This window comes from Paramisgurnus dabryanus, chromosome 9, assembly GCF_030506205.2.
Source record: "Paramisgurnus dabryanus chromosome 9, PD_genome_1.1, whole genome shotgun sequence".
Lineage (NCBI taxonomy): Eukaryota > Metazoa > Chordata > Actinopteri > Cypriniformes > Cobitidae > Paramisgurnus > Paramisgurnus dabryanus.
This window is the reverse complement of record NC_133345.1, coordinates 19,926,804-19,946,804: the sequence shown is the minus strand read 5'-3', so window position 1 is coordinate 19,946,804 and position 20,001 is coordinate 19,926,804. Positions and strand designations below refer to the sequence as shown.

The 20,001-nt window shown below is 37.8% G+C and overlaps 2 protein-coding genes across 3 annotated transcripts; both read right to left on the bottom strand.

The window, feature by feature from the left end:
- Positions 1-147: 147 nt before the first annotated feature.
- Positions 148-11,776, bottom strand: clasrp (CLK4-associating serine/arginine rich protein). 2 transcript variants are annotated; one of them, XM_065283039.1, is made up of 21 exons: positions 11,640-11,776; positions 10,518-10,657; positions 10,323-10,420; positions 10,074-10,175; positions 9,577-9,656; positions 9,334-9,418; positions 9,110-9,246; positions 8,481-8,577; positions 8,245-8,323; positions 8,079-8,152; positions 7,807-7,848; positions 7,526-7,708; positions 6,891-7,214; positions 6,607-6,783; positions 4,870-4,909; positions 3,835-3,895; positions 989-1,047; positions 855-901; positions 674-762; positions 435-459; positions 148-306 (listed from the first exon to the last, which is right to left on the bottom strand). In XM_065283039.1, exons 2-21 carry the CDS (start codon positions 10,614-10,616, stop codon positions 264-266), a joined length of 1,941 nt encoding a protein of 646 aa, XP_065139111.1. In that variant the 5' UTR covers positions 10,617-10,657; positions 11,640-11,776; the 3' UTR covers positions 148-263. The 2 variants fall into 2 exon arrangements, 1 of the variants encoding a protein (XP_065139111.1); XR_010543527.1 differs by lacking the exons at positions 148-306; positions 435-459 and having other exon boundaries at positions 4,866-4,909.
- A 2,771-nt stretch (positions 11,777-14,547) lies between these two features.
- On the bottom strand, positions 14,548-18,129 carry siae (sialic acid acetylesterase). The gene is made up of 10 exons (XM_065283038.1): positions 18,018-18,129; positions 17,677-17,838; positions 16,828-16,988; positions 16,600-16,738; positions 16,208-16,391; positions 15,962-16,092; positions 15,751-15,884; positions 15,480-15,634; positions 15,214-15,400; positions 14,548-15,044 (listed from the first exon to the last, which is right to left on the bottom strand). The coding sequence occupies exons 1-10, from the start codon at positions 18,076-18,078 to the stop codon at positions 14,823-14,825; spliced, it is 1,536 nt and encodes a 511-aa protein (XP_065139110.1). The 5' UTR covers positions 18,079-18,129; the 3' UTR covers positions 14,548-14,822.
- Positions 18,130-20,001: the final 1,872 nt, after the last annotated feature.

Here is a 20,001-nt window from a genome sequence, read left to right as displayed (position 1 = left end):
ACTTTTGCATTGCAAATGTATAGTTTAATTTTATGGAAAATTGTTAGGAGCATGATTATGCTAATTCACAGATTTTAGCAATGGAAGTGAGTTTATTCATATTTTATTATTTCCAGTGTGCTCCTCAGATGATGCAAGAGGCGTTAATGAGTGAAATACATTTTATTGGTCATTTTAATGTTGCCATCCCGATTACTTTTCACTCCTAAAATATTAGTTTGACATCTCTCGATTATTTTTCTCCTCTGCTGCTGTCTGTTTCTTCAGTACCGGTGATGGGGACTTCTTGATCTTGAGCGAGACCTCCTGTTAATGTAAACAGAAAATTAAGTTTAAACAAGCTTGAATCACACTGTGTGTAGATTAAATGGACAAGTGCGGTGCCCTCTCCAGCCTTTCAGAATGTGAACAGGCACAGACTGGTTTCAGCATACCTTTTGGATGAGCTGTAGTCCCGACCTGTGGGGTGTTCAAGATTTATGATTAGAATTTTTCTTCGGTTTTCGAGATTAATTATCATTCAATTTCTTATATAACTCATGAGAACAGAACACTTTTTTTATATTCCATTATAATTTGGATACCAATATAAACCAGACCACTGCACAGATGAGTGGATTACAGCAGGGTCTAATAATCTTTCACATTCCAGCATTTATTCATACAAACTCACTGTATTTGGAGTCGGGGGAGGGCGAGTGACTCTGTCGACCATACTGCCTCTCCCATTCATCTCTTTCTTTCTCCCGGCGTTCCCGCTCCCTGCAAGACCAAACAATGACCAAACTATATCCTCTCCTTTATAAACATAGACAACACAAACACGTTACATGTATATACACGCTCAGACGTACTTCATGCGGATTTTCCGTGCCATTGCTCGCAGAACGCCTTCTCGTTCCTGTGACAGCAAGAAACTTCAGTTAAAACCACATGATATGAAGATACTAACCTGCATACCAGCTTACACACCCATAAACACTTTTACCTGTCGCTTGTTTTCCTGCTGCTGGATCTTGGCTTGCGCAGCTTTTTTATCCGCTTTTGCTGAGCAAGATAAAAGCAAAAGGTAAGACAGGGTAAACAGGATTTTCCCCCAATACACAAACCATATGAAAATGTGTGGCATACAAGAATCTAAACTAAAGTCGAAAAAGTCTGGTCTTTGCACAAGGTCAGGCTTATACAAAATATACCAATACAGAATGCACACATAAAATTAGTTTGGAACAGAATGGGATAAGCTGTTTTGAATGTCAACATTGTAATGTCAAGCTGATAACAGTATGATTTGAATAATTTATATTCAAATCATACAACGATTTTATATCGATCAATTCAAGTTTATTTCTATAGCACTTTTAACAATATTACACTGTGTAATACACTGAAATAGAGGCAAGAGAAGCATGCGTCAATAAAGGTATATGAAATGCTTAACAAAATTCACATATAAGGTCTCATTAATCTACACTCAGTACCGCATAGAGACAAAGTGAAAACAGAACTTCTTATATTTTTATAAGAAAAAACGAAAATATCCCATTTACATATATGTATTCACACCCCTTACTCAGTACTGAGATGAAGCACCTTGGGCAGCAATTACAGCCTTGAGTCTTTTTGGGTATGCTTTGCACACCTGGATTAAGGGATATTTTACCATTCTTTCTTGCAAATCCTCTCAAGCTCGGTCAAGTTGGATGGGGATCTTCGTTGGACAGCCATATTCAGGTCTCTCAGAAGAGTTTGAAAGGGCTCAATTCAGGGCCTTGGCTGTTTGCTTAGTCATTGTAATGTTTTGGAGGATAAACCTTCAGCCCAGTGTTAGGTTCTGAACATTGTCAAACGGTTTTCATTGAGGATATCTCTGTATCTCTTTGCTCAATTCAGCCTCTGACCAGTGTTCCCAGTCCCTGCTGCTGAAAAAGATCCGCACAGTACGATGCAACCACCCATATGCTTCACTTTTGGGATTGTATTGGGCAGGTGATGAGCGGTGCCTGGTTTCCTCCTTAGATAACTTTAGGGATTGAGGCCGAACAATTCAATCTAGGTTTTATTAGACCAGAGAATATTGTTGCTCACAGTCTGAGTCCTTTTGTACCAAATCCAAGCAGCCCAGATTGGTGGAGAGCTGCAGTGACCGTTGTCCTCCTAGAACTCTGTCCCATCTCCACACAGGATCTCTAGAGCTCAGTCAAAGTAACCATCAGGTTCGTGTTCACCTCTCTTATAAAGGTCAATCACCCAGACTGCTCAGTTTGGCAAGGCGAGCAGCTCTCGGAAGAGTCCTCCTTGTGTTTGATAATTATGGAGGACACTGTGCTTTTGGGAACCTTCAGTGCTGCAGAATTGATTTCCAGCTTTTCCCAAATCTGTTTTGTCTCTGAGCTCTGCAGGTAGTTCCTTTTGACCTCATGGCTCTGATATGCTTTTGTCAGCTGGGAGACCTTTTTAGAAAGGTGTGTGCCTTTCCAAATCATGTTCAATCAAGTTAATTTCCAATAGGTGGAATCGACTCAAGGTACCGAAACATCTCGGCAACGATCAAGAGAAATAGGTGGCATCAGAGCTTAAAGGGATAGTTTACCCCAAAGTAATAATTTTACCCCAGTGTCGTTCTAAACCACCAAGTTCTCAGATTGTCTTCATAACACATTTTTAGATATGTTTGATGAAAACTGGGAGGCTTTTGTCTGTCCCATTGAGTTACATTCACAATCCGTTTCCCAGAAAAGAATGAAAGACATCGCCAAAAAGGACCATGTTCCATCAGTCGTTCAATAATAATATTATGAACCGACAAGAACACTTTTGTGCGCAATGAAAAAAAGCAAAAAATTTCTGCTCCTTGGTTGTTTAGAGCGTGTTCGCGACTAGACTACGGCGCATGCTGCTAACGTAGTTGTCAACATTTTTTGGTTTTCCGTTTTTGGCATTATGCTGACATTGTAAACAATACTTAAACAGCCCGCATAAATTCCCAAATTACTTGCCAGCGAATTCGGTGTCTGTATGCCGGCAACTACATCAGCAGGAGACATCAGCGCTGATGTATGCATGCGCTGTAGTCTGCTCGTGAACAATCGGAGCACTTGGTGGTTTAGAACGAAACAGGGGTAAGTGATTTATGATTAAATTATCATTTTGGGGTGAACTATCCCTTTAAAAAGTGTTTTGGAAAGGGTCTGAATACTTTTTCTTTTTAATAAATGTACAGACATTTCTTAAATTCTGTGTTGGATTTTTCATTATGGGGCACTCAGAGTAGATTAATGAGGAAAAAAACTTAAAGTAGTAGTAGATTGTACAAAAGATTGTAGTATCAGGCTGCAACATAAAATCAATTTGAAATAAATTGTAGTTTCAAATGAATTAAACTTTAAAAAAGTGCAACAAGGAATTTTTACAGTGCAAGGTAAAAAAAAAGAAATTCTGCAGAAACTTGGCAAATGATACAATTTTAATTTCTGAGGTTTTATTAAGTTAAATAAATAATTAAGCTAACTTGTTACTTCATTCAGCTTTCAATTAACAGTTAATATTCTCATATCTGTCCAACACATTTGTGGCCCTACCTTGAAAAACCCCAGCTATAGTCATTTTGCTGTTTTCTACATAAAATCATCCTACATAATGTAAAGATCATTCTGTAAAATTATAACCTTGACATGTTAAATATTGACAGAGTAAGGTCACGTGAATAATTGAAATCAAAGTGAATTGAAATCAACCTTTGAAGCACCAAATCTCATAATTACATTGAGACTTGAGCATCTGAAAGGTAAAAAAAAGGAAGAGGATTATTAAATGTCTAAATTAGTAACTTACATTGCTTGTTTAGGGCTTTCTGCATACGGAGTTTGAGCTTTTCCTGTGGGGTCATCTTGGACTGCAATAGACACACTGACTTTAGAACAGGCGGGAATAAAGAGATCAGGCAACTGCACAAAAACCGAGTACAAGTTATCTATGCCAAGGTAGATTCATGCAGATGGGGGAGTGCTTTTAGACCACATACAGATCATTAATTCGCTGCCTGTTTAACATCAACAGGTGGTCAGATTTCACATCACCGGTTGTCCTTTTTGCCTGTATTTGTTGCAGGTATTTGTTTGTGCGGGCAGTAGGGGCAAGGTGTGAACAGGCAAATGATGGTAGCAATTTAGACACAATCAAAAAAACACTGAACAAATAGTACAAAGCTATATTATCTTTTACCGGGTCAGGCATGGCAACTTGGTGAAACCGTGACAAAATGGCAACTGTAGCCATTTCAGATGGTTCTGCTTTTCATAGCGGTAATCTGTTCAACCCACAAGGACAATGTGTATTGACTTATGCAGGTGTGTTTGTGTGTAAGTGAGTGAAGTTCCTCTGCCTGTCTTGACAAGCCCAGAGCAGAAGCACCACCTGAGCTCTCTAACTGCTTAGACAACCTCATAACATCCATTATACCTTTGTAGTTTCCCTTTCATCACATCATTCACACGGTGTCTATCAACAACCCAGCAGTTCAGATAACCATTATTGGGTTAAATAAAGTCAAATGTATCTTTCCTTAAATACATAAAAACATCACTCTCAGACACCTTGCATTAAACACGTTCCAAAAGGCATATAAGGTCATTCAGGTAACTTCTGCTTAAAATCTGTAAAGACAGGGCACTGCAGCCACCTTGTGCGCCAGGACAACTGATGACCTAATCAAAAGCATTTCCAATGAGATCAAAGGCTCTCTGTAGAGCCAAGGGCACAAGAGATGGGCAAGAGCCCCAGCGTGATTGCTAACTGCATCAGCCTGTCAGGGGTGAGGGAGGCGAAGTCTTTAGCAACAAATTCGAGATATATTAAATTCTTACTGACTTTGGCAGCTCCAGTCTCTTTACCACCCGCAGTGTCAGGCCTGAGAGAGAGAAATTGAAAAACTGTCAGCTGCATCACTTTTTTAATATTTAGTATAAGCTTGGTCATTTGGCTTTTTTCAGTTGTGTGGCAACCACTATATGATCTATAAAAACGACTGGATTGCGCATACAACACTAACGTAACAGCGGGAGGAGAAGCCAACGGTGGCCATATTGGTATGCCCAACCTGAAGAGGGCATCATTGACTTACATTCAAAATCATGATCTAAATTCACTCAGTTTACAGTGTATCGCTGCATCAGAAACCGCCTACTTCCATAATGTATAATATGAAAAAGGACTACTTCGCCTAGTATATAGTATGAAAGTAGGTGGTTTCGAACGCAGCGTATCAGTCACACAAGATTATTTTTTTAGGACATGTGTGTATGTAAATGAATGGTTACTTTTGATGTTATTTGCAATGTTTATATTTTACTCAGGATTAGGAATTTATAGAAAATGAAACGTGGTTTGTCTGCTGCAATCTTTTACAATGACACAGGTGTATATTGCATAGAAATAAAGTTTTATGACCTTAAAGGAATAGTCCATTTTCTTAAAAGAAAAATCCAGATAATTTACTCACCACCATGTCTTCCAAAATGTTGATGTCTTTTTTGTTCAGTCGAGAATAAATTATGTTTTTTGAGGAAAACATTCCAGGATTTTTCTCATTTTAATGGACTTTAATAGAGCCCAACATTTAATACTTAACTCAACACTTAACAGTTTTTTTCAACGGAGTTTCAAAGGACTCTAAATGATCCCAAACGAGGCATAAGGGTCTTATCTTGCGAAACGATTGTCATTTTTGACAAGAAAAATAAAAAATATGCACTTTTAAAGCACAACTTCTCGTCTAGATCCGGTCGTGATGCGTCAGCGTGACCCCACGCAATACGTCATGACGTCAAGAGGTCACAGAGGACGACCGCGAAACTCTGCCCCAGTGTTTACAAGTGTGTTGAAAGAGGACCGTTCCTACGTTGTTGTATGTCAACTGATGCTAATTAATGTCTTTGTGTCAGTTTATTGTTTACAATGGTCCACAAATGTGCGTTTTATATATGTAACACGTGACCTCCCTACGTCACTACGCATTTGCGTTAGGTCACGCTGGACCGGACCTAGACGATAGTTGTGGTTTAAAAGTGCATATTTTTTATTTTTCTTGTCAAAAATGACAATCGTTTCGCTAGATAAGACCCTTATGCCTCGTTTGCGATCGTTTATAGTCCTTTAAACCTCTGTTGAAAAAAACTGTTAAGTGTTGAGTTAGGTATTAAATGTTGGGCTCTATTAAAGTCCATTAAAATGAGAAAAATCCTGCAATGTTTTCCTCAAAAAACATAATTTCTTCTCGACTGAACAAAGAAAGACATCAACATTTTGGATGACATGGTGGTGAGTAAATTATCTGGATTTTTCTTTTAAGAAAATGGAATATTCCTTTAAGAACAGTAGTGATAAAATAACTAAGTACATGCTAAGGATGTATGTGTTGTAAAAACATAGAAGGAGCCTTTAGAGATAATACATTTAAAACAGAAACTGATTTTATCAATGAAATCTGATAAAGTCCCATTCATTTAATAGAATGTTTGGGCATACCAATATGGTGGCACGGTGCCTTTAATAATGTGACATCATGTGCAATCCAGTCATTTATATAGATCAGTGGTTGCTACTTACTTTCTCAGCTTGTCACCAGAAGCACAGGCAGGCTGAGCAGAACGTGAAGAGGGGGAGGAGCTATGGCTTGCGGCGGGTGAGCGTGAGGGGCTTTGACTGATGCTGCCACCCCTCCTGTACGCCGAGCTGCGACTCCTTCGCCGATAACGATCACCTGACCGCGAGTGTGAGCGAGACCTGAGGGAGAGAGTTAAGATCTTATGAAAAGATCTGTAACACTGTTCAGGCACATTTTTTTTTTTAAGGAAACAAAGTTAGTGAGAACATTTTACTAGCTGTCCTACCTAGATCGTCTGCGGCCCGTGTAGCACCTCCCTCTATCCCGGTCTCGTTCTCTTTCTCGGTTTCTGTCTCTTCCCCTGTCCCGATCTGTAGAACGAGATCGTGTCCTGTCGTATCGTCTCCTCGAGCCGCCACCTCCACTGCGTTGCCGTGAACGGGAATCAGAGCGCCGACGAGAGCGAGAACGAGACCGCGAATAGCGGCTGTCCCGGTCTCTGCCTCCACGAGAACGTCGACTCCGGCGGGAACGGGAGGATGAACGTGAGGAGCGATGCGAAGAGGAGCGGGAGGAATAGGACGAGTGACTTGAGGATGAGCGTCTTCGACTGAAAGATAAAGGACAATATGCTGTGTTACAATGGGCAACCTATACAATTTATTAAATCAAAGTTAGTGCAAGACAATGCAAAGTGCTTGACCAGTTAAGGAACTATACTTATAAATTAAGAAAGCCATGGGTCTGAGGAAGCTCCAAAATTGATTTGCTTTCTCAACCGTTTTAATAAAAAAAAAGTTTATTTTAAGGTTAAACATGCGAAATTCCCTGCAACATCCTTCCACCAAACACATTTTAAAATAATTAAATGTAGAAATCAGCCACTAAAGAGCCAGAAGGTAGGAAAGGGAAGTTACCGACCGGGAGCCCCTGCTATGACCTGCGGTGTTGGAGGAGGTGTGGCTTGACGGTGCCGCAGGCAGGGCTTGCGTGGCTGCGGCTCCCTCCTCATCACTGCCCCCGAAGCTAGTAATGAAGGTGATTTTATCATTGCCTGGAGATCGGGATCGAGAGCGGGACTCTGAACTTGAATCTGACTGTGGCCTGGAAAGAGCATAGTAAAATACAGGATTAGTATATAAAGTATAAAAATTAATTTATTTTGCTGTCTTGAAAAATATCAGGCTGTCAAATATACTTACCGTTTGTATGGGTCATATGTGGGACTGTCTCTTCTGGCATAGCTGTGTTTTGAATTCATATAGTTTTAGTTAATATGTAAACAAAATATTGCACCTAAAATGTTTAAAACGCTGTTGAGTTGTGACTTAAATTGATTTTTAAATGAGGAATACCAGAATGGCAAAAAATATGAAAGGAATTTCTTCTGAGTAAAAAGATTAAAAACATGGTTGTATATTGATGAAACATCGCAAATAATATACATGTGTTTAACATATTACATTTGGGTTACCTGGGTGGGCTGATCTGTCGTCCTTTCATATATTTTTCTCTAAACTCTCGTCGCTGCCTGCGAGAACGCCGACCCTGATGGATACAGAATGGTAACAGTGAAAATGAAAACAAAATCAATCACACACATCTTCAATAAAGGTCAGTTAACAAGAAAATGCCCTTACAGAATACATGGCCTTCTCCGCCTCCAAAGCTTTAGCGTGTTTAATGGCCTCCACTTCCTCCTTGTCCTTCCTCAACATCCTGCCACCAAGATTGACCAGTTTTTATTTACATAAGTTTATAAAAATAATACAACATGCTTACTGGGATCTCTTTTATGGCCAAATATGGTCAAATGGTTATTCTCTTCTGAATAGTTAGCATTTTGCTGGTTTAGATGAAGGATGGGTGAACGAACCAAACAAAGTCCCCGTCTGCCATGCCATAAGTGGTGCCCATCTTGTTGATCTCAGTGTTCTGTTCTGGGGTCAGTTCATCGACATCCACCTCAACATCTACAACATAAAGTATTCCCATACATGTTAAAAAGACACTATTGAAATAACATCACTTATACTAGCATATGTATTTCTATGTTCTATAAATTAATCCACTTGTTAAATAATCATGCACCAAAGGGAAATAACAAGAAAATCATTCTAATCACTCGTATCATAATAACAAACATTGCAATTTTTATATCCAGTGTAAAATCTGAGATGCCCAGACATGATCATGATTTTTTTTACGAATTATTAATATTTTGCTTTCTGTGATTCTTTGAGCCTGGAGACTGCAGTGTACACTGCGAGTTTATAAATTTTGCACAAATGTTTAATGTGCTCATGAACGGCTGTTTATACAATATTCTCTATTGAAATGAGTGCGCCTTGGACCCTGAAACAGTATTCCGAATGTCATGACTTAACAAGCTGAACTTTTATGCATTTGGCAGATGCTTTTATCCAAAGCGATTACAAGGCTGCTAACACAATGCTCTACCACTGAGCTACAGAAACATATTATAATACTTTTTAAAGGACGCACCAATGTCAGGGATGACCTCGTCTTCCTCAGACTCGCTGTTTTCCGAGTCATCGTCGTTTTCCTTCTCTGGATCATGTGATTCTGTCACTGTACTGTCTTCATAGGTATATCCAATCTGAGCTTTCTTCTCAGTAGGTCTAACAGACAGAAACATAGATGTGAAGGTACTTTCAGGCACTTATGTTATATTTTATAAACAAAGAATGCATACAACAGATTCATACTTTTTCTTTTCATCCTCATTTGGTCTCAGCAGGCCACCGTAGAGCTCATCAACATATATCTGGTACAAACACTGCTCCTCAGAGACTACAAAGTGACAAAAACACTTTTAAGGTGGATTCTTCCCAATTAATCAATACAGTATATACACCACTGGTTCCCATCCCCGTTCCTACTTCAGGAACAGTGTTGGAAAGCAGCAAAAAAATATCTATTTCATTTGTTTGAAACCAACGGTGACTTACTGTTAGCAAAGTCATTCTGCACCAAACCTCTATACCGCTCATAATTGCATTTCCTCTCTTCAGATTCCTGTTCAGGGGTGCTGTGACAGAAAAAAATGGAAACAACATATCAGCAATTAGTTCTGCACAACAAAACAAGTCATCAAAACGCAGTTAAGGGGACACTTCACCCATTTGCATTAAGCTTTGTATAGTTTGTATAGTCATGTTTTTGAATGGTCATGCATCATTTCCTCAGTTGCCGCTGAGACAGGAGAAATACAGATTTTAGTGTTGCACTTCCTTCTTTCAATGATGTAAAAATCATCATTTTGCATCATTGAAAGAAGGAAGTCCAATATCTTTGTTGAGGGGGTGAGACTACAAACACCGCTTTTCTCAGTCAAATAGGCACCAAATTCTAAATGTATGTTACATTTCGACTACAAATATGACACACTTTCAATAAAGATGAATGTTTCTACGGGTGAAATGCTCCTTTAAATAACCAGACTCACGGTGTGATCAGAAGAGGTGGTGTATAGGTTGGGATGTAGTCCAGGTGTGCCCTGACATCAAATCTATCAATCATGTTATTGGTATCTCCTTGCCAAGGCATCCTGCAATGACAATTATATTGTTCAATGTTCAATTTCAAGAAAGACATTATAGACCTAACAGTATGGTTGTATGACTTTGAAATTTTCTATATAAATACAGTAAACATAAGATTCAGTATTGACAGTGGTCAGGTGCTAAAGACATACATGTTGATGGGACTCTCAGCTGCCAGGGCTACCGCTGAATCCAGATGGATTTTGTATGCTCGCCCGTGAACCTGAAGGAACTGGGCTGGATCCTTTTTCTAAACAGGAAGCCATTTAAAATGTTCACTACTAAGATTCATCTGTGCTTAAAAACAAACAGTAGGGTAAAACGATAGGTTGGATGATTCTTATTACAATTTTCTCATAGTACTCTCTGCGTCGCTCCCCACGACGCTTGTAGTCCACCATCATCCCACGGAGTTTGCGCTCATGTTTGCGGGCCTCCTGCCACATGACGGCTCCGCTTGGGGTTGGGCCGCGTCGGGGCAGGGCTGCTGCAATAGTAAGAGGGCACAATTTAGTAAGCCTATACAACAAACACTCTCATTACGTAGCCATATATAATGCCACTTGTAAATCTCAGTACACTAAATACATCAATACAGTTGCAGCATGGTACATTCCAACCACGTTTTTGCATTATGTTAAGATGCTTATTTTAAGTTAAAGTAGTAGATTAAATGATATCTGTATAGGTTTTCCCCACTGTTCATAACCACCTGCAGAATATGTGCATGGAAAATGAAATCAAAGCAGTAATATAAAAACAAATTGTGAATACACAAGTGAGTCATTTTCTATCGCTTAGTCATTGGTGGTGTTTCAAAACAATCCAATTTTCTACATCATGATTTTATGCAGAAAGCTTTAAGTCACAAACAATAACTTTAACTGGATTTTTACAGGTTGAGTCAGAATAAGGAATAGGATTAGCTTAAGGAAAACAATTTTGTGTTAACGGTGTCAAAAGTTATTTAAACCTCGGTACATTTAAGTTGTAAGATTGTTGACACGACCGAGAATTCGAGAAGGATGGCTTTCCAAATAAATGAAAGACTAAATACATCACATCGTTTAAGAATGGTTGTAAAGTTGAGACTTTACGTTAGAAAAACAACACATTTTAGACGTGTGTATAACACACATGAAGTAAAAACGGTAATGTAGATAGCCAAGTGGCTACAGTACCTCAAGCTAACTGCAGAAACAACCCTGATTTATGCAATATTCATGGATGCACATTAAAAACACCTTATGATTCAGCTCGTGTAACACGCTTGGTGCATACACAATCACAACTCGCGAGGTAACATATTGTCTATATAAAATATTAAAGGAAGATTCACTGAGCCGCTAGCGTTAGCCTGCTAGGTAGCTAACTACATTGTACATCTAGCCCCGCCGACGAGTAGCAACAACGAGTCAATGAGATTACAAACAAAAACATGTAATAATTTAAATGATCAAATGAGTTACCTGTTTATGTATACACTAACTATAATATGTGTTTTCTTAGCAGAAAAGACGCGTCTCGTCTGCCCTCAATAGGAAAAGGCCGCTAGTTTACATACATGCGCACACGCCTCTTAGCGCACGCGCAACTTGAGCTTGCAATTCACTGAGCTGAATAACAACAAGAAGCGCTAATAGAGATAGTGACACTGTAAGATTTAAATAAATCTGTAGGGGGCGCACGTTGCAAAAATTACAAATTAAGGTGTTTGATTGGATCATGCGTCGCTGTGCAGAGTACCGGGGATTACATTAGAGTACCGCGAGAGCGATGTGAGAGCAGACAGCTCTCGCGATACCTTGATTTCATTCGCCGATCAGTTTGCGACTTTGCGCAGCTCGGCCTAAACTTGAACACGAACACCAAGCTCCGCCTACTCGAGGCATCCTTTTAACGTGCAATGGTTCTACCCACCTATTTATTTCTATGACCCCTAGAGACACCAGGGCTAGTGATGGCCAAATGAGGCTTCCTGAACCACTGAGGCTTTCCAGCCCATTGGTTCGCCAAAAGGTTCAGTTACCCGAAGCCTCGTGAACAGTGTGCTCTCTAGTGACACCTGCTGTGGAAAGCAATGTATTGCACACAAATCTATTCATTCTGAGCAACCAAATTGTCATGGTGTGGGCTTTATCTATTGCCTGTGTATTAAATAAAGTATTTTACTCTGCTTGTGTTAACCAATGCACACACAACTCATACATACACATCTTTGTGTTCAACTGTTCAGTAGTTCTTTGGGTTATTGATAACCATGAATGCCCCGAATGAGTGTAAATAAATTATTATGAGTGCAGTGCTGACTGGGAAGGCAATAGTGCAATGCTTATTGAACTGAGGGGTGCAATAGTGCAATGCTTATGGGACTGGAAGTGTGAAACAGCAAACTGCAACACAGAAAAGTGTTTACTGGTTTTTATTTAAAACAAAAGTTTTTAACAGTATTTGGATTGAAGCGGTTTCTCTTTTTAGAAAGCTCCTCTTAAGCCTTAGAAAACACCCTTTCACAGGGCACTGATGATGCTGGACAACATAAGAAGGTCAGTGCCAGCTTATATAAATTGGGATATTGGAGCTTCTGTTTGTTTCAATATCCCAATGGATCCTCAGTCCTCCTAGGCTATCCCTAATACAGTATAGTCTTATAATAATAATAAATAATAACAGCAATACTATATATAATAATAAAACTACTACTAATATAGGCTATATCAAAATATATATAGCAAAATAATTACGTATTATAGGTATTAGAACTAGATATATGCTAATTTACTCTACTAATCTACTTTCCTATGCTATGTATAATTTACTCTAATAATCGTCTAAACTAAGTGTAATATAATATATAATACAGGCTGTGATATATAATGATAACTATACTACAAACTCACTACAAACTCGCCACTACGTACAACCAACACCTCAACACCAATGCAAACGTACTGCAAAACCCACAAGAGGCGCGAGTTTCGAACCATTTTTTTACGGAGGCGATACTCAGAGTGAAGCAATGACGTATTCAACAGAAAACGAGGCCTCGTTTGTCATCGTCACGTGATTTTCACGGAAACGATACAAGCCTCGAATCGGGGCTTCATCTGGAACGCCCCTTTTTGCTCGACACAAGCTCCGGAGCTTCGCTTCAGATGTCCCATCACTAACCAGGGCTGCGTTCAGCCCCGACAAAACGTTGCATGACGTTTATTAAACAGAAACGGTGATGCATTGAACACTCTGTTGTGATGACGCAAGAGTTGCAACTACGGTAGCTGAGAGGCCATTCTTTGTGTTCTTTTTTAAATGTTTCTGAAGCCTGATGAAATCGTTATAAATGTGTGTTTAATACTGTAAAATACCCTGGATGTTACAGTCACTGACCCTGCCGTCCAGAATGAAGGACAACATTCCAACTTGAACCAATTGAGCAAGCTGTCTCTTTACTATCGCGTGGTTTTATACATCTTGCCGCTGATTGGGATGACATTTCTGACACACCCACCAAACAAGAGAAAACACTTCTAAAACCTGTTGCATTCCGTTGCACACCGTTTCAAGGAAACATGTCGTTCAACCCGGAAACCGTAGCAAAACGTTGCGCACCGGTGTGAGATTGAACGTGCCCCAGCTTGTTGAATTACATTTTATATTGGTTTTGCAAATGTATTTTAAATTTGTATTTTAATTAATTCCAAAGGTAGACCTAATATTTTCAGAAATTATATTATACATTTGTTTATATATATATATATATATATATATTTAGGAACAGTTTTTGACTCAACTCTAAGTTTTACTAAACACACTGAGTATATTTTTAAAAAGGCAATGCAGCGCCTATATTTACTTAGGAAGGTGAACTCATATATATATATATATGTATATATGTATATATATATATATATATATATGTATATATATATATATGTATATATATATATGTATATATATATATGTATATATATATATATATATATATGTATATATATATATATGTATATATATATGTATATATATATATATATATGTATATGTATATGTATATGTATATATATATGTATATATATATATATATATATATATATATATATATATATATATATATATATATATATATATATATATATATGTATGTATATATATATATGTATATATATATATGTATATATGTATATGTATATATATGTATATATGTATATGTATATATATGTATATATATGTATATATGTATATGTATATATATGTATATGTATATGTATATATATGTATATGTATATGTATGTATATGTATATGTATATATATATATATATGTATATATATATATATATATATATATAATAAAATAAAAAACCAAGACCAATGTTTGCTAGGGAAAAAAGAGACATTTATTACTGGCAAGTTTTTGCCGAATATAAAAACATTTCAAATCTCAATAAAGTCTTTCATTATGAGGTAACAGTTCTCAAGTAAATTCCAAACAGAAGCTAAACAGAATTTGTGCAATCTTCACATTCTTGTTTCACCCAAAATTAATGTAAACAAATTGTTATGTGCATAAATGCAAATGTAGGCATTTGGTGACAAATGTTAGGATAACATTGTTCAAATTCACATTTTATAACCCAAATATTTACACGATTTATAATTAGTTTAGGATGAAAGGTGGTGTCGGTAAAAAGTTGTCAGAGCTATAAATTGGACAGGCATCAAAAGCACATGGCCAGTCTCTCCAGAGATAACGCAGAGCAGTGGGCTTGGAGGGACACTTACTTAAAGACAGCAAAATATAATTAGAGCCCAGTTTTTCCATGGGCACTGAAATCCACTGGGAGTCATCTGTACATGTATTATTCAAAGAGCAGCAGATCTGCAGCAAAAAAAAAAAAAAAATATATATATATATATTTATAATTTATAATCAGTTTAGCATGTTCAGTTTAACTCTAGTGCTTTTATTTTTCCCTTAAAACCATTTGTTTGAATTTGTGTTTTTCTCTATAATTAAGTATAGTGAATGTAAAACCTGTTTATTGTACCTCAAAAGCATTATCGGAAAGGACGGCAGAAATTTTCTGATCGAAAATTATGTTCATAGAAGAGTGGTTAAACTGGATTTTAGCAGGGAAAGGTCCCTGGAAAGATACATCTTTCTCCCCATAGGCGACAGCTCTTGCCCCTAGCACAAGTCTGTATGCAACATCCCTTTTAAACCGTGGGTGGATGCTATTGGAGCAAAAATAAAGACTTAAAGAGTCCAGCACAATATACATTTTACAATTAAAAAACATTTCTACTTTCTTACCTGCCCCAGGGGGATTTTTCATCGGGTAAGTCAACAGCAACAGCCATAAAGGTGTTATTCATACGTTTATTAGGGGCAAAACCATAGTCTGCTGTTTGGTGCCAGCGTATTTCTCTGAATCCATCTTGTAAATGATTTTTCTCCCATGTGGATAGCTAGGAGAGATGAAATGCATTCAATAGAAATCTAGTATAATTTCATGTCAAAAGTAACGAGGGTACATACAGTATATCTGCCAAAAGTTTTAACATTTGTATTTTACTACTGGCACCTGCACAAATCCAAATGGAAAGTCTATTGCCGTTTGGCCACCTGAGCCTTGATGGAAAGCCCATCTCCAGTCATCGATCATGGCAGGGAAAGAGCAGTTGTATTCATCTCTGTTGTAGCCTGCATTAGCCTCACCTGTAATAAAATGCTGTTAAAAGTCTTTTTGCAAATCTTGATACAGGTTAAATAGTTTTGTACCCGATAGGTATTACCTTGGTACCATATGGCTCCTGTGATGGTCATGTTGAGTAATGGATGGATCATAGCATTCCACAGCACAGAATTCTTCCATGATGCTGAGAATGACATGTCCTCCCAAAAGTTACTTTGCACAGGCAGTTGTCTATTGAGGTTGCATTGAGATGCAGAAATCAAGCATGTTAAATTAGAGGTATTTCATGTTAGCCTTTTCTTTAGCTAAATATTTTGTTATTTATTTATATGTTCTGGTAATGCACCTGGTCATTGTCCTATTCAGTCCACACTTGTAAAGTGGCCTTGATGCTGACCAGGCCTCCACGGGTGTTCCTCCCCAACACGACTGTACTAACCCTATTGGATAGTTTAGTGTCTGATAGAGGTAGCGGCCAAAGAGCCAGCACACAGCAGAAAAATGGGTAAAAGGCTTTCCATCTAGCACATCTTTAATGAACACAAAAGACAAAGAACATTGGCTGCTTATCTCTCTTAAGGTTTATATGACATTTTTTCTTGTAAATGAAATTGTAATTTTTTTATGTTTAGGTTCAGTAATTTCACTTCAAAATGCTTTATTTTCCACAAATGTCACTTTAGTCCTAACCAACGTTCACTGCAAAATCTTGTAAGTTCATGCAAGTGCACGTAATACCGGCTGTTGGTCGAGACCAAGGAACTTCAACTCCTGGCAGATCATATAGCTCCACATTGCTTTGCTCCAAGGCAGCCTGAAAGATTCTCACATCAGAGAACTTGGAGACCATGGCCAGCTCCTCTTTTGCGTTATTTATCTGTTGAACGACAGGCTCATAATTTGTCCCTATACATCTCAATATCTGTAAACTAGAGGAATAAACCTTTTTAGGAGAAACTCACTCACTTGACCAACTGTGAATGCCATGTTACTCTGTCCACCACATAACCAGATATCTCCAAAGAGTACATCTGTGAGCATGATGGAAGTATTAGTTGTTGTCTGCAATACAATGAGTGTATAAGGACCACCAGCTTCCACAGGGCTGAGAGTTGTATGCCAAATACCTGTGGTACATTTAGGGAAAAGGTTTTTAAGAACCATTAAAAGGGAATATATCATGAAAATATGACTTTATCCATGTTTAAGTGCTATAATTGGGTCCCCAGTGCTTCTATCAACCTAGAAAATGAACAACCCAGTAATTTAGTTTTGGTAAACTATTCTCTGCAAGCATGTGAAAAAGTAAGTTATTGAAATTTGGCCCCCCTTGTGATGTCAGAAGGGGATAATACCCCCTAATCTGCACTATCCAACTATGGCAATGCTATTTAGTGCAAAGATCAACTCTTTTGTATTTAACAGGACACACCCAAAACGGTACAATTCTGTTCACACCTACAAAGTGTCCATTTTAACATGCTATAATAAATTATCTATATGGTATTTTGAGCAAAAAATGTTTTATTAGACACTTCAAAAAAGTCCCTTTAAAGACCAAAATGTGACTTTCACAAGATACTGTACTACATCCACTATTTATACAAGAACATTTTTTCTTTAAATACTTCCTGTGCGTTTCATGCACATTTAAAATATTAGACTGGATCATGACATGAAAGTACCGCGAGAGCGAGTCGAAAACACATTTCTCGCGGGACTTTGATGTTGTACACCGATCGAATTGCGCAGTCCAGCACATCTAATGATAGCTACAAAACCAGGAACTTCACTAGATTCGTGTAAATACTTTACCACTGACAACACGCGTAGACGTTGTGTAAGCATTTTGTGGTCCAGACAACGACAGCACGATCTTGGCCCCTGTTTTTCCATATCCCCACACGACTGCTTTAGCTGGGGCTTTCTGCAGAACCATGTGATTTCCATAATATGACGCGAACCGAAGGTCCTCCGCTGGGAATTTAAGGAAACATGATAAGAATGCTCTGCATTCACACGCAGCTTTAGTCAACATTACCTTTTAATGTGTGCACGTTAAAAATAATTTTCAAAACATTACAGGCGCAGCTATAAACAAATTGATCAGTTTATATAAATTCGCTGCATATCGTCAATCCTAAATCGTGACTCACCTGCTGATAAAACCGTGGTTAAAGCGCCCAAGATTATCGAAAGACTTACTGCTGTCAACATTGTTCCAATCTATTCAAAACAAGGAAGTAAGTGCCATAAAGTCATGTGCAGTGGGCGGGGCTTCAGCCTCATCATCAACAACACCGTCAGGGGTTGCCACCTTTTTTGGAGACCCAGGCAACCCTCCAATAATTAGATTTACAGCCAAGACAAAACTCCATAAAAATAAAAGCTAGAATTTTCTCAGTAAACCTTAATGACTTATTATTAATTATTATTAATAAACAAATAACTACCATTAATACACTACATAGTTACTGTTCAACAAACAAGCATTAATACCTTTTAAAGTAGTATGTGGTCAATATTATGACTAACATTATTACAAGTGTATAACTGGGATGTGGCACATATATAAATAATGCACCAGTATATTAAGCTCATGTCTTATTGACATTTTAAGCATTGCAATGTGGTTGCAAGTTCAACACTAATAATAGAACCAATCAAGCAATAGATGCAGACACCAATGGCCCTCTTCATCATCTCTGCTTACATTTCAGTAAACATGACATCCCATCAGTCTAACTGCATCCAGACAGAGGCCAATAGACTGTCAAGTTTCACAACATCATTACAATTGATGGGATGGTATTCAGATAAAAGCACTGCGCATGACTAATCAGAGAGCGAGCGGAAAATGTTTTGATCAATCAGCAAGTTAAAAACCCAGCAGGGAAGAGACGAAGAAACAGGGGTTTAAAATGGTCAATGAAGTCATTACTGGATAATTAGGTCATTAATGGAAGTTGAAGCACATTGGAAATGCAGGTGCTTTTATATTCAAAGAAAATACAGTGATTGGGACTTAAGCTAATGGAGATGTTTTTCACACTCTTTTGCCTTAGGATGGGACCATTTGCTCAAGGTCCAATGATCTTGTAAATTGTAAAATGAAAAGATGGCACTTCCATTCTTTCTTTATTAACCAACGTATTTTTTGAAATAAGAGATTTCTTAGAATTATCTCCCCTCTTTGCTTTATCTTGTCTCTCAGATGTTATATTACAATGACATATTTAATCATTTTAAACATTTTTCTGTGAAATAACTAAGTACACTGTCAAAAACAAGATTTAAAAAAATGGTCCCTAGCTGTCACTGGGGCAGTACCATTTTAAAAGGTCCTAATATGTACCATTAAGGTACAGGTATGTATTTGGTACCTCTGAGGTACATTTATATACTCATTATAGGTGCAAAGCTGCATATAAAAGGGTAGCACCCCAGTGACAGCTATAAACATTTGTTCTGATATAAACATTTTTAGTTTTTGCCAATTCTCTAAATATAACTTCCAAGACAAGATATCACAGAGAGACTGTAAGCCTATGTGATGAAAACAATCAAATGCTATACCATCTCTCAAAACAGCAGTTTATCATGTCAACTTAAAATGGATGAGGTTTTCATAAAGCATACTTTATCTGCAAGACTTTATTTTAGCTCACATTGTATTTGATGGATGAAGAGTATATTGTGCTGTTTGGGCCAGATGTGCTTTCCTGTGTGGAAGTTTCACAATAATGAATCTTGATGACAGGGTGAAGGTCAGAGAGAGAATGATTTGAGATGAAAATTTGAATGCAAAACAAGCAACCGTAATGGCCATTAGCGTTTAATTGAGTTCCACAGCATTGTAAATCAAGAGAACAGAAAGAGAGAAAGAGTATGAGACATGAATTTTAATGTGAGCATGCAGATCTTTTAGATGGCAATAAGAAGCACATTGTTTTACGAACGGTATTTGGACAATGTCCATTTTCTTGTCTGGCTCGAGATTGAAGACAAATACATTAGTTTGACAAATTAAAGAAACCATAGATTTTTTTTTGAATGACTGTCAAGCATAAATTCTACTCAGCCAATTTAAGATAATAATTTTGGTGAGCACAGATTGTTGTCATCATTACATTGTGCAAC

Bases quoted from the DNA above. Each gene is read 5' to 3' on its own strand.
- clasrp (XM_065283039.1), bottom strand. From the start codon at position 10,616: ATGTGGCAGGAGGCCCGCAAACATGAGCGCAAACTCCGTGGGATGATG. The intron at 8,324-8,480 runs GTTCGTTCACCC...TCTTGGTGGCAG, and splicing joins GCAGACGGGGACTTTGTTTG to GATGTTGAGGAAGGACAAGG. The intron at 7,215-7,525 runs GTCGGTAACTTC...TTTATCTTTCAG, and splicing joins GGTCATAGCAGGGGCTCCCG to TCGAAGACGCTCATCCTCAA.
- siae (XM_065283038.1), bottom strand. From the start codon at position 18,078: ATGTTGACAGCAGTAAGTCTTTCGATAATCTTGGGCGCTTTAACCACG. The intron at 17,839-18,017 runs GTGAGTCACGAT...TTAAATTCCCAG, and splicing joins AACCACGGTTTTATCAGCAG to CGGAGGACCTTCGGTTCGCG. The intron at 16,093-16,207 runs GTGCATTACCAG...CAACCTCAATAG, and splicing joins CTGAATAGGACAATGACCAG to ACAACTGCCTGTGCAAAGTA.